This window comes from Fringilla coelebs (assembly GCF_963513975.1).
Source record: "Fringilla coelebs genome assembly, chromosome: 2".
Lineage (NCBI taxonomy): Eukaryota > Metazoa > Chordata > Aves > Passeriformes > Fringillidae > Fringilla > Fringilla coelebs.
In genome coordinates, this window is record NC_140029.1 from 100802439 (window position 1) to 100815531 (window position 13093).

Genomic DNA, 13093 nt, shown 5'->3' on the forward strand with positions numbered 1-13093 from the left:
TTCCAGTGCAGTATGTACACCAAACTGCAGTGAAAAAGTACAGACCAAAAATAGCTGCTGCTGCTGCTGCAGAATGCCACCAAGTGGAATGGTGGGATCTGGCCTTTGAGGGGAAGGATGTGTCAGGGCTTGGCTGGGTGTTTGTTCTTGGTTATGAAAAACACACCAAGCTCATTGCAGAGAAGCCAAAATGTTAAAGACAAAAGCCAAAACAAAACCAAAAGCCCCCAAAAAACAAAAAAAACTGGGAAGAGGAGGATTGCTGAACATGAATGAAATATAAGATGGTTTGGGGGGAAATGTGGTTAGCTAGAGGAAGACAAAACCCTCTCTCCCTCCCATTTTTGTATTTTGAAATCTCTTTTAGCCTTACAGCTGTTTTGTGCTGCTAGAAAACCAAAAGCTTATCAGTGAAGGCCAGTAAGATGCTTATTTTTTTCATTCCAAGGAATAAAAAGCATAATTTGTACATTCTTTTTACATTGAAAGATGTCTTCCTTCAAAAAAGAAACCCCAAAACCAAAAGTGCAACATGCTTGGCTGGTTTGCAGTATATTAAAGCAGTCTTTCACAATCAGTTTGTCTCCAGCAAAAGCTGCACAGTAAGGAATGTTCTCTCTGCAGTGGATGGGAGCTGCCCACGATAGCAATAATGCATTCAGGCATTGGGCAGTCTTCTGGGAGACTGTGGGCAGAAGGACTTAGTGCAGCAGGTTTTCTAACCTGCGTCCCCTCAGCCTTTTCCAGGCAGCAGAACTAAAACTCACTCAGATATTCTATTAGGGAAGCAGTATGGAAAGCAAAGGTGTGGCAATATGTGAATCACTGTAACACAGTAACCCATGTCACTTCAGCAATAAACAGGGTTTGCCATAAGGAGAATTTAATATACAAACCCAGACAAAACACATGAACCAAAAACTGCTACAGATTCTTCTATAGGAGCAGCTCTGTCTGGCAGCTTCTTGAGGCATCCTGAGTAGCACAGAGCAGAATTTGGCCTGTTTTGCCCAGTGTGTTAAATTTTAAGCTTCCCAAGTTAGAAGTAGGGCATTCAAGGACCTTGGTTAAGTCATGTACATCTAAAAAGGACAGAGTAAGAAGAATCATGCTTCTAGATTTTCTGACAATTCACTGAAAAATTCATAATACCAAAGCTGACTTTAGAGGGAGTTTCAGAGAACAAGATTTCCATTTCTGTGTTCTACAAAATATGCCTCAGAAGGTAACTAGAACATTACGATGCATAAAAATCAATGTTAATCACTGCTGTGTTGAACTGACTTCATCTCCATCTTTATCCTAGCTGTAAAATACTATCAAATACTTAAGTATGAGAGGAGATACAAAAGTTAGATTTCCATTGTGCTAGAATTGCACCAAGTTTTTTGTCATGTGGTGGTTTCTTAACTGGCACATTAGGTAGTAAAAGGAAATCCTTCCAAAGATGAAGGCAACAGCCATTGTGACAGCTGAACCTTCCCTCTTCACCCAGCTTCACTTTTTCATCTCTACACCATAGAGATCACAACGCTTCTGGCTTAAAATAGGAATCTGCTGACGTATTTCTGCAAGTTTCTTGAGATCTGCAGGAGAGAAGAAAAGAGTTAAGAGAACAGTAGCCAAAAAAGATAACTCCTGACTTTCTCTGAGGTAAGACAGGGGAAATAGCAGCTTTGATGGAGAACAGGGTAGTAGGGCACTGCAAGTGAGCAGCCAGGGCTGAAGGAAGCCTCAGCTTTGCTCTTTCCTAAGGTGGCACCTTCTCCCAAAGAAAGCGAACTAGAAGGGTACAGCTATAGAGTACTGTACATAGAACAGTAGAGCCAAGGGCTGCTGGGTCTTGCTTTAACCTAGAAGTTGCATGCGTAAGGCCACAGACTTAAAAAAACTGTCTCTACTTAGTGTCATAACCTTAGTGTCAAGAAAAAAAGTGGAGAATTAAAAAAACTGTCTCTACTTAGTGTCATAACCTTAGTGTCAAGAAAAAAAGTGGAGAAAAAACCAAAACAATTCTTCCCTTACCTATATCTGTGTATACAACTGTTTCCTCAGCCCCAGCTTTGGCTATGACTTCACCCCTGCAAAATTAAGCACATTTGTTCACAGGATTAACACACTGGTTTCAAGGCATCAGTGCAGTTGCTGCTGTTTGTACAAAAAGGAGATCCTACCCTTGATGCCTACAGCTGTAATGACAGGGCTGTCCTAAAAACAGCATCATAATCCATAACTCTGGCATGATAGAAATGGCTTCCAGGCTTTATATATGGCACTTTCTTTATGTGATATATACATACTTAACATAAGTGTCTTTCAAAGACCAAGAACTGTGGTAAAAGCCACTCTGAGAACCACTGCCTGTGAGCATGCAACATAGCCCAAGGGGAAAGGAGCAACCACACTGGCAAAGATGAACACTTTCTCCTTTGAAAACCCTACTGTCTTTTAACAGTGTACTTTTACTCTGCATGTACCACTGAACACGATCATGTCTCCCCCAAGTGTTCTGTCACTGCTTTCATCACATAAAGTTAAAAGCTGACAACACAGACAAAGTTTTTCTTACTGTGCAAACAACTGGAGCTGAGCTATCAGCAGATTTATGTGAAAGAAAAACAACTGCCTGAGGATTTGGTCACTTTTACCTCCTGTGCACCTGCGTGACTTCTGCTCAAGTCAGAATCTTTCTTCTCTAGCTGAAGGCATTCTTCTTGTTCTTTCTTATGTCAAAGCAGTGTTGTTCTTTGAGGAAATGAGATAGTTCTGTGTAAGCTGTTTAAGAGAATTACCCTATGCATAGCATATAATGGACTGAACTTCTGGGACAAAGTGACAAGGTCAGCAGTTCAACTAATGCTTAATCCCAGTACTAAGTAGCATCTTTACTACCAAAATGAATATATACTCAAACTAGTTCTAGTTTACTTCTTGTTTTTTTAGTTTGGCTGTTTTAAATCATGATCTTGAGAATGTACGCTCAAGTCTCATGTGCTTTTTACCAAGGATTTGCACTTTTAATAGCAGATGGAAAAGCAGAACTGAAGTGTGACTGTCAACTAAATTTTTTTTTTTAACCAAAGAAAAGGTGGTGTTTACTATTTTATTGAACTCACCATGGATTTACTACAGTGCTGTGTCCCCAGGCAACATAGGATGCTTTTTCATCTCTAGCAGGAGATACAGTAGCTACATAGAGTTGATTATCAACAGCTCTGTGTTCACAGAAAAACGAAGGAAAGGAGGGAAAAAGTGAGAAGAATTGGGTTTTATAATACCACTTAATTAAGCAGAAGAGAAAGCATTCATTCTGAGGGACAAGCTATATATCCTCTAAATGACTAGCCCAAACTGTGAATGATACAAAGGTCTGAGAAAGTAGAGCCTGGAAAGATAAGTCTCTGCACCTGGCTCCAGAGTTAGTATCAGTAATGCACAGGTTCATTCAGTATGTAGCGAAATTGACTGAAGCTGTCCAAATGAATAAACAATACTGCATTCAGGAATCTCAGAGTCTATTTCTACCTGTAATTAGAGCACTTCCCAAATGGTTAGTGGCTCTTCTCTCTAGAATTTTTGTGTGAAGGGTGTTTATCAAGCCATGGGAAAGGGTCATTGAAAGACCAAGAACTTCCTGCTTTTCTCCTTGACAGTAAAATCATTTTGGTGCCCCATGCAAGGCTTGAGGAATGGTACAGCTCAAATGGCTGAGTGGCCCTGCAGCACCACTTCTGACACACAAGTGTCATTTGGAACACAAGAAAGTTCAGTTCCATGCACCAAAACTCCTCTAGAACAGGGGAATAAACTTTTACTGTGGTCTTACCGTCCCCTTTGTAAGAGTTCCCAATGAGCTGGTCCTGTTGTCATGTTAAAAGCCCCTGGATATATCAGCAGCTGGCAACCTTTGTTAAGAGACAATTAAGCATCATTAAGGGGAAGATGGTTTATCCTAGAGTGGCCCTTCACACTGAAACCCAAGGTGAGGTTTCTTTTCATACTTCCCAGCCTCTGCCCAGAGCCATGCATAACAGGTTACATCAGCCAAGAGCTGTGGTGAGGATACCCCAAACTCCATCACTCCACCACCACATGTGGATCAGGAAGTGATGGTTACTTTACTCATCTGTGTAAGAGTCTTGGCCACAGGATGCATTCTGTGTTACTGGGCAGGGATAAGAATGCCTGATCACAGGGATCACCCAGCACAGACCACCCAGAACCAAGCCTGCCTAGCTCTGGCCTTAGAGGTGCCCAGGCTCCCTTAGGTGACCCAGCCTCACCTTTCTGGCCGTAGATTTGAGCCATCTCAGCAAATCTCATATCATAGCAGATGCCCAGGCCCACTTTGCAGTATGCTGTTCTCAAAACACAAGAGACAGAAGTGATATCACTAGCACAAGTATACAAAACAAGCACAAGACTCCCTGTAGCTATCCTGCCAACTGTTACTTTACATGGCTCACAGCAACAGGAGTAGCTATATTTAAATGTGTGTCCAACAAGCACTGGCTATTGTTGGGGAAGAATTCATGCTTCATGAGGACAGAAAGAGTATGAGAAGCAGTCTTATCCTACCCTTTAAGAAAAGTAATTTACACAAAATCATGTTGTATCAGGTCTTTGTGTAACATATTCCTCTCTCATTTAGCTGAAATTTTAATTTTTTTTTTTCAATAAAAGAAAACACTCCCAGCTTTTCATGGAGAAAAAATAGTCATGTACTTTCTTAGAGCATGCACATTGCAAGGAGGAGAAAGTGATTGTGGCAGATAAGAGATTCTTTGGAGAGCTCAGTTAACAGACTGCGTCAGTTTTTGAGCAATATGGGGTGGGGAGGAGTAGATATTTTGCTTTTTTATCTGAGGTGGTTGATTCAAGAAGGCTGGAATGGGATTCCTGATTTAGTTAAATGTCTCCATTATTAGATTATCCTCAGGTGAAGCAATGTACCATTGTAGCTGTTACATACTTTCTTTTCTAGGCTGTCTTTTATAAGAAAAATTTTCAAGCTATAACTGCTATTAAAAATACCCTCACTTCCTTCTAACAAATCAATAGGACCATTCTTTAATTAAGGCGAGTGGGGTGACGTGTTTCAAACTTTCGTACTCCTCTGTCCTTTTGCAACCACGCCACCTTTTAAAAAGTTTCAGAAGTGACCCAAACATTTGAAGCAAACTTAAACTATATTTGCCATCAAATGCCCAATCTGATAGTCTAAAAATCCACTGCTGGAAAGGAGGAGGGAGAACTGCAGAGTGACTGCAGTGTTACTGTAGTAGAGCTCCATAAAGAGAGAGCTCGTTTTATACTTACGTGTGTCAAACATGGAGAAGCTATTTCCTGGACTCAGTGTTTCAGACTCTTTGAACTGTATCTTCCCAGGAACATTAATGTCAAACAAATGAACCTGCAATTATGCTATGATTAATAACAATTACTAACAATTTCTCTGTTTGGTATTTGAGCCTCTTTAGGCATGTGCTTTCTACTGTTACCTAGACTACTCTTTTGTCAGGATCCAAAGTAAACATTGCTTAAGATTGTTAGATCCCCCAAAGATGATTTAAAGTATTTTCTTCTACACAGAAATACACATGTCTAAAGTTGAAAATACATGCAAAACAGCTAGATGTCTTGACCTAATGATTTGTCTCTAACATTTGAGTCCCATTCCTGTAAAACTTCTCAAGAAGTCTCACCTTCACTGAGCCATGACTTCAGCTATGCAGCTGCCTCTGAGGGCCTGCAGCTGCCTTTATCCCTCCCTTCCAATGGAAAGTGTTGCTCCTGACTGGAGCTTCCTAACAACAGAGCCAGTTTTATTTTATTATTAGTTCATATTTAGCGCAAGCCTTCACTCCTTCTGTGAGCAATTCCTGGGCTTGCAGATTGCTGTGCTGTGACAGCTGGAAGGCAACACAGAACTGCTCACAGTGATCTAGTAAGCAATGCTAATGTAGAATCAGCAAACCGAATAAATCAATAACTGCACCACCTTATGTCAATCAATAAATTAATAACTGCCCCACCTTATTTGTTCCAAGTAACGCTGCATTATCTTTTTGGCTTACCCTTATAAGAAATAAGCTGTTGTTCACTCATGGAGTGACCCTTGTGTGCACAGTCCCATGAACAGAAACGGGAGATAAGAATGAACAGACCAGTTCCACGAAGAGAAACTGACTCTGGAGTTACAAATGGGAGGCAGTTTTCCAGAAAGCACAAAGCAATGATGAGGTGGAAGATGACAGCCAGCAAACATCTACTACAAACAGCAGTGACAGCTTAACTTGGACTCTACATGTCTGCACTAATCACATGTACAGCACAAAGTATGTAAAGAACAGTATTTATTTATAACAGAAGGACCAAATCCATCAGGAAGCTGAGAGAAAATCCTGATCCCACTCAAGTGGCACTGTGTTTTAGACTTAGGCCTGGATAATGTTTTACTCTTTACCATGGTTTTCCCAGCATATGGGGAAAGCCAATTATACCTTCTAGTATTTTGTCATCCTTATCCAGAACAAATTTATGACTGCCTTCTGAAGAGGTGTTTACATACCCCAAATAAAACTTACATGAAATTTCATGGGTGATGGTACACAACTTATTATTAATGCAAGATTCTACTAATTTATACCTCATTGAAGTACAGATGAAATAATTTGTGCAATACTGCTGAGAAAACTTTTCATAACAATATTCTGCCATCTTACCTTCCTATGCTTTGCCAGAAGAGCACCATCAGGCCCAAAGACAGCACATGTATTATAGAGCTTTCCACCATCCTCTTCTGGAATGGATCCTTTGTAAATGTAAGAACAGAGATTTCCTCCACTGTATTATTTATGAAATTTTGATCCAATGGCAGTAACAGACACTGCACCTTCTTCCCCCAGCGAGATGGCCACTAAGAATAAACTACCTCCAATGAGATATATGCTGCACTCCTTTGCAACTTCTGACAGCTTTTGTGTTGATTCCCCAGGGATCTTCTCTGCATACTCCTTAAAGTATTGGGTTCCATATGGAGAATTAAAGCATTCCTAGAATTAGATGGAAAAAAAAGAAACTAAGATCCAGTAACACCACTACAATGAGATGTACCTAACTTTTCAAACTCCTCCCTAACAACCTTTGGTTACAGGAGTTTAGTTTACAGGAGCTCAGTAAGCGAACCAGAAAATGCCAGGAAGGCCACAGAGACCTGAACAATTGTTGAAAATACAACAGGTGTGTTTGTGGAGTGCATGCCAAATAGAACAAGAGCTAAAACTGTAAGGCTAGCACAGTCACTGCTCTGGGCTTAGCAAGAACACAAGGGATGTTCACATCAGAATAAGGAGCCAAGTTCCACACAGTTCTCATTTGACAAGTTACAAGCTCAATAGATCCTCTCAAAACTATGGAATGTTCATCCACAGCCCATGCTTTCTAATTTTTTAAAAGGACATTTGCAAAAGCATGCATTTCTCAAAATGACTTACTGTTCTAAAACAATCCTGAACAGTTTCCTCACAACTGAACAGTGTCCTCCACCTTAGGCCCTTGTTAAAGATTTGCCATCCCTTTAGAACCAGGCATGTAATCTTTACACAGTCAGATTAATAGACTAGTTTAGATGCCTTAAATAGGTGGGCTAGTGGTATTTGGGATGCCCGAGATATGAGCAACTTTCATTCTGCATCACACTTGCCAGCTCTGTGAGGACGTGAGACACTCCACCCAACACTTTCTTGTACCCTGAAGGAGTGCAGCTGGAGGCCACAGATAGGCTATCAAACTGTGGCAACAACTTCTCTTCTGTGAGAAAGGGACTCCCAGCCCAGACACCTCCATTGTTCCCTTTGCTCACCAGAAGTAACAAACACACCCCCCGCCCCCACAAAGAAAAAGGGAAAAAAAAAAAAAAAAAGCTGTGACTAGCACAATAAACACTTCTGCTTTATCTGCTCAAGCAAACTTAACAACTGAGGTAGGTTCTACTGAAGTGGAATAAATGAATCCAAGCTGGAAAGGGTTTTTTTCCCCTATACAGGGCACTAGGCCAGCAGTTCCCAGCTAACACACAGCACAACCTGTAGATGGGAGAAGCAGGAAGGGAAGTCTGAAGACTGTCAAAATGAGCTTTCCAGGCTTTTGAAATCTGGGCTGAACTTCAAAGAAGTGAAAGCAAAGCCAGTTGCCTCCATCTTCATGTATCCAGTCTGAGTTACTTTCCTTTATATAAAGTTATTAAAACAAAAAACAAACCCCCAAAGAAACAAAACAATGGGAAGACAATATTTCATGCCCATGCCCTAATGTCAGTACAAAATGTATCTCCCAAAAGTCTGTGAAATGCCTTGCCCATGTTTCAGACCTTGTATTCTAAAAGCATAAATCTTTGTTGGCAAAGTGAGTATCTCAGCTAAATAAGTCTGGAAGATTCAATGCTTGTACCCATGATGAAGCCAGCAAATAATAGTAATCTCTACACAGGAGGCAGAGGCAGAACACTGAATGGTCACATTTGCAACACGAGAACCATGTTAGCACAGAGGAGCTGGGAAGGTTGCTCAATGCTTCCCCTGTGACAGGAGGGAAAACATTCTGTGTGTAAAACTGAGACCCAAAGTTCACCTAGAGATGAACTTTGCACTCCTGTGTAAGATGTACAGGAATAACACAAGTACCCCCATGAAGAGAGGAGAAAAGCTCAAAGCTGCACTGGGAAGCCCACCCTGTTGTCAGCACACCCATTGTGTGAAAATTCACCAAAATAATTATGGCTAAAGTTCAAAAAGTAAGTCAGAAATGATTGATCATTTTAAGTGGCTATTTATGTTTCCACATGTGGAAGTCACAAAGAGAAATGTATCTTAATAATAATTCAGCCACAAATGACCTGCTGGAAATATGCTTTAAGTCTATTTTGTTTCTCATGTATCTGGAATGCTTTCAGCAAGAAGAGCTACTGTGTACCTTCTTTCACCTTCATGTCAATATTTTTTAGCTGAAAATTGCCTTTTTCTATACTTCTTCAGCAAAGATTCAAGCTACAGTGTCACTTACCTGAATTCAGATTGTATCAGTGATGGCATTGCCTAGGATTTAAAACAGCAAATACTCTACCAGAATCTTATACTACAAAAAAGATCAACCTGTTTTTTGTTTCCCTTTTCACTCCCCACTTCTTAGTGTGCTACCAGCTACAACCCCTGGGATTTTTAGCTTTTAGTTTTATTTTGAAGCTTCATACAGCATCTAAGCTATCCAGGGAGGAATATCTGTTGCATTGATAACACTAGAAAGAGGTTTTGAAGGGTTTGAAGCATAAGAGTTAAATAGACCATGATCTTTACTCACAGGCAGAGCCACAAGTTTTGCTCCTTTGGCTGATGCTTCTCTCACCAGTCCACAGGCTCGTTGGAGATTATCTGATTTAACAGCAGATACATGGAGCTGGATAAGAGCAAGGCGGAAGGCTGATGGCAGAAAAGAAAAAAATTATTCATCAGAATTCCCACAGGAAACTCTTCAAAAATTTGAATTCAGTAACGAGCACTGAAGAAAACAAATGAGTTAATATATAAACATGCACAAACCACATTCTGCAGCCTATCTCTGACTCTGGAAACAGTCTATAACACAGGGAGAGCACTGAAACCCAGGATTGCCAACGGGAGCCACACCTGGCCACAACCCTGCAGAGATCACAGAGCTCATGTGCCAGCAACACCCAGTCCATGTTCCAGGGAAAGGAACCATGTTACTGAAAGGGAGAGCATAGGTGCCCCAGCCCCTCCTTCCCAGGCTGCTGAGCACTGTGGGAGTCCATCTTCTTGTTGCACCAAAGGACTGGATAATCCCCAAAGCACCAAATAAAGGAATTGTTTGCTTTTATCCCTCAATTTACACCTAGTTTTGGAAATGGCTATGAAAACCAAGAAAGGTTAACATCTTTCCTGATCATTTCTTAGCAAACTGGTTTCTGGCCAAGTTGCTAGTGTTATCAACAGCTTCTACTCCCACTAAGCAGGATATACAACTGCAGGCTCTCCAAGTAGCCAAGTTTTGTGCACACCCCTTGTATTTCCTTCCATTAATCTGTGAGTACCCTTGGTTGTAGGGAAACACACCCTGATCATGATCAGGTAGAACTGCTTTCTTTAAAACAAACACAAACCAACCAACCAATCCTCTCTGGCTTTATAAAAAAAAGCATCCCAGTTTCATAGCACCTCTCCTGTCTGGGGGAAAACTCCCCCATCATACAGTCAAAGACCACAATAAGAAAAAGACAAAGCTGGAAGCAACACAGTCCCAGTGGTCAGGGAAACTGGGAAAGCTGATTCAAGTGAAGATGAGGCTGGGTCAGGAGCAGTTGAGATACATCTTTGTTCCTACTTAGCTAAGCAGCTAATTTCTAGAGGTTAAGCAAATGATTGACTGCTCCCTTTGCCACTCTTCATGTGAGAGACTGTTACTGTTTGCTCTATTGAGCAAAACTCATCTGGTATTCTGAACAGATGTAACCACAGGTTCCAGACTCACTGAGATAATCATAGCAGGGATCTGTCAAAAACTTCCCAGCATTTGTGGAATGCGTTTTAGTTCAGACAAGTTGGCCACTAAAAAAGATTTACATTTCAGAGTAAAAGAAAAAAAAAGTCACTAGGAAAAAAACCCATAATGTTTAGAACACCAGGAGATGTAATTAAGGCAATTATTTTGTTTAAAACACCAGGAAATGTAATTAAGGTAAATATTTTCCTATATATATAAATATAACATTATATGCCTCAGGTTTGAAGTTCGATAAGGTGCAAAACCAAAGCTCAGCGACAACAGAATGTATTTGTGCCACAGTTTCATTAACAAACATTCATATGTGGAAGAAACAGAAATGCAGAGAAATGTGCAGCAGTGCTGTAGAGAGAGACCTCTACTCCCAGCTTTGACCAGCTGCCCCAAAACCTTCGTTAAAAACAATTCTCAGGATAAACCTAAAAGCCACAACCAGGTAAAAGCGCAAGGGAGTAAAACAATGGTTCACATTTGTACCACCACACTACAAAACACGCTTGCTGTTTTGTTTTGGAGCACCGAGAGCGAAGCACGCCCGGTTCGCTCGCGTTTCTTGAGGCGCTGACCCCTGCAGGGCGAGCTCTGTATCCCGGTCTGTCCCCAGCGCCGCGCCAGGCCAACTCCCTTCTCCCTGCACTATTCCACAGGCCGTGCCAGCGCCCAGCACCGAGGCCTTTTCCGGTCTCACCGGGGCCGGGGACACCCGGGACAGCGGCCCGCGGTGCCTTTCCCGGCGGTGCGGCCCGCGGGAGGAGAGGACGGGGAGGGCTCCCACTCACACGCCATGGCTCCGGCGGCCGCCCGCATTCCCGGCACCGCCCGGGCGGGCGCGGCCCGCGGGGTCTGCCGGGACTCGCAGTGCCGGCCCCGGGCCGGGGCTCAGCCGGAGCCGCCCTCACGCACGCCGCCTTCGAGCGGGCCGGCTGGTGCCGGGACCGCGCTCTGAGCGGCGAAGTGCCGGGCCGAGGCACCCCCGCCCTGCCTGGGGGGCAGCGAGCAGGCAGCGCTCCCCCAGGCCCGCTCAGCGCCGGCAGCAACAGCGGAAGCACTAAAGCCGGGAGCCGCTTCGCCCTGCCCGGCCCAACGCAACAAACCCCGGCAGCCCTAAGGCTGCAAGGGCTCATCCCAAAGGACCTGAACCGGCTTACAGGTAACTCATTCAGCCGGGACATCCCCCTCTTCTTTACGAGAACAGCATCCCCCAAGGTACAAACATCTCCACAGTGCTCCAGAGGCAGAGCAGTGCCCAGTTCTGGGCTCCTCAGAACCAGAAAGACAAGGAGCTACTAGAGAGGGTGCAATGGAGGCTACAAAGACGATTTGGGGTCTGGAGCCCCTCTCTTCTGAGGAGAGACTGTGGGAGCTGGGCCTGTTTAGTGCAGAGAAGGGAAGGCTGGGAGGGGATGTCATCAGTGCATATAAACATCTCGAAGGCATTTGTCAGAAAGGTGGTGACAGACTAATGTCAGTGGTGCCCAGTGACAGGACAAGGAGCAATGGCCATAAACTAAAACACAAAGTTTCACCTCAGCATGAGGAGGAACTTCCTTACATTGAGGGTGGCAGAGCACTGAACAGGCTGCCCAGTGAAGTCTCCCTTTCTGGAGACATTCTAAACACACCTGGGCAAGTTCCTGTGTTACCTGCTCTAGGTGACCCTGCCTTGGCAGGGAACTCGGACTAGATGAGCTCCAGAGGTCCTGTCCAACACTGCCAATTCTGTGAAACCAGCACACTAAGTACCATGCTGCTCTTCCTTGGCTTTAAACACTAAGTGCTCCCCTTTGCTGTCTCATGTACATATTTTCCAGCCTTTGGCTTTTTAGAAGCCTATTTGTAGAATTGCAGATTTTGTGTAGCACTATTTCTCACACAAGATTATGTCTGTAAGCTGAAGGCACATAATGGCAGAATGGGTAAAGATAAAATGCATAACCCAGGGTGATCAATCTTTTACACACCTCCCCTTTCAGGAAACATGCAGAGAGATAAAGGATGGGAAGTGCATAACCACTGTAAAATGCACAACCACTACTGTGTGCAACAATTACAAACCTTTCTTCAACCAGAGAACTGTTCAACCTGCCCCTGGGAGCAGTAAAGGGAACCACTCATCCCAATCTGACCAAGCCAAAGGATGGCACAACAGACAGTGCAGCAGCCCTTAGCAGGCCTTCCTCCTTCATATGCATGCCCATGGTGGTAGAAAGACCATATGTGATTTTAAAAAATTTTTTCTTCCCCAAACATCACACTTTGCAGGACTCCAGGTGCAAAGAACAGCTCTCTCCCAACTTCTTCTCAAATAAGAAAAAGAATAAGAAATCAAGTAGTATCATCCCTTGAAGGGGCAAAGCACAGGCCAAAAATCCAGTTTCCCATGGGTCACAGAGATAAAATGTATTTTTCAAGTTTCCAAACAAAAGTATCTGAAAGCACTAAGTATAGCCAGTAGAACAAGTTACATAGTACCACATTTTCATTTCCTAAAGGGAAACTTTCCACACATTCAGTA

At 42.9% G+C, this 13093-nt stretch overlaps 1 protein-coding gene across 1 annotated transcript; it reads right to left on the bottom strand.

Moving 5' to 3' along the window:
* Window positions 1-129: 129 nt before the first annotated feature.
* Window positions 130-11454, bottom strand: NIT2 (nitrilase family member 2). Its single transcript, XM_084225910.1, has 10 exons — window positions 11358-11454; window positions 9358-9476; window positions 6935-7055; window positions 6726-6814; window positions 5320-5413; window positions 4284-4358; window positions 3827-3905; window positions 3117-3215; window positions 2026-2081; window positions 130-1586 (listed from the first exon to the last, which is right to left on the bottom strand). Exons 1-10 carry the CDS (start codon window positions 11383-11385, stop codon window positions 1498-1500), a joined length of 849 nt encoding a protein of 282 aa, XP_084082036.1. The 5' UTR covers window positions 11386-11454; the 3' UTR covers window positions 130-1497.
* Between the last annotated feature and the right edge of the window lie 1639 nt (window positions 11455-13093).

Bases quoted from the DNA above. Each gene is read 5' to 3' on its own strand.
- NIT2 (XM_084225910.1), bottom strand. From the start codon at position 11,385: ATGCGGGCGGCCGCCGGAGCCATGGCGT. The intron at 7,056-9,357 runs GTGAGTAAAGAT...ATCTAATTCTAG, and splicing joins CAAAACTTGTGGCTCTGCCT to GAATGCTTTAATTCTCCATA. The intron at 1,587-2,025 runs GTAAGGGAAGAA...TCTCTCCTGCAG, and splicing joins AGTTGTATACACAGATATAG to ATCTCAAGAAACTTGCAGAA.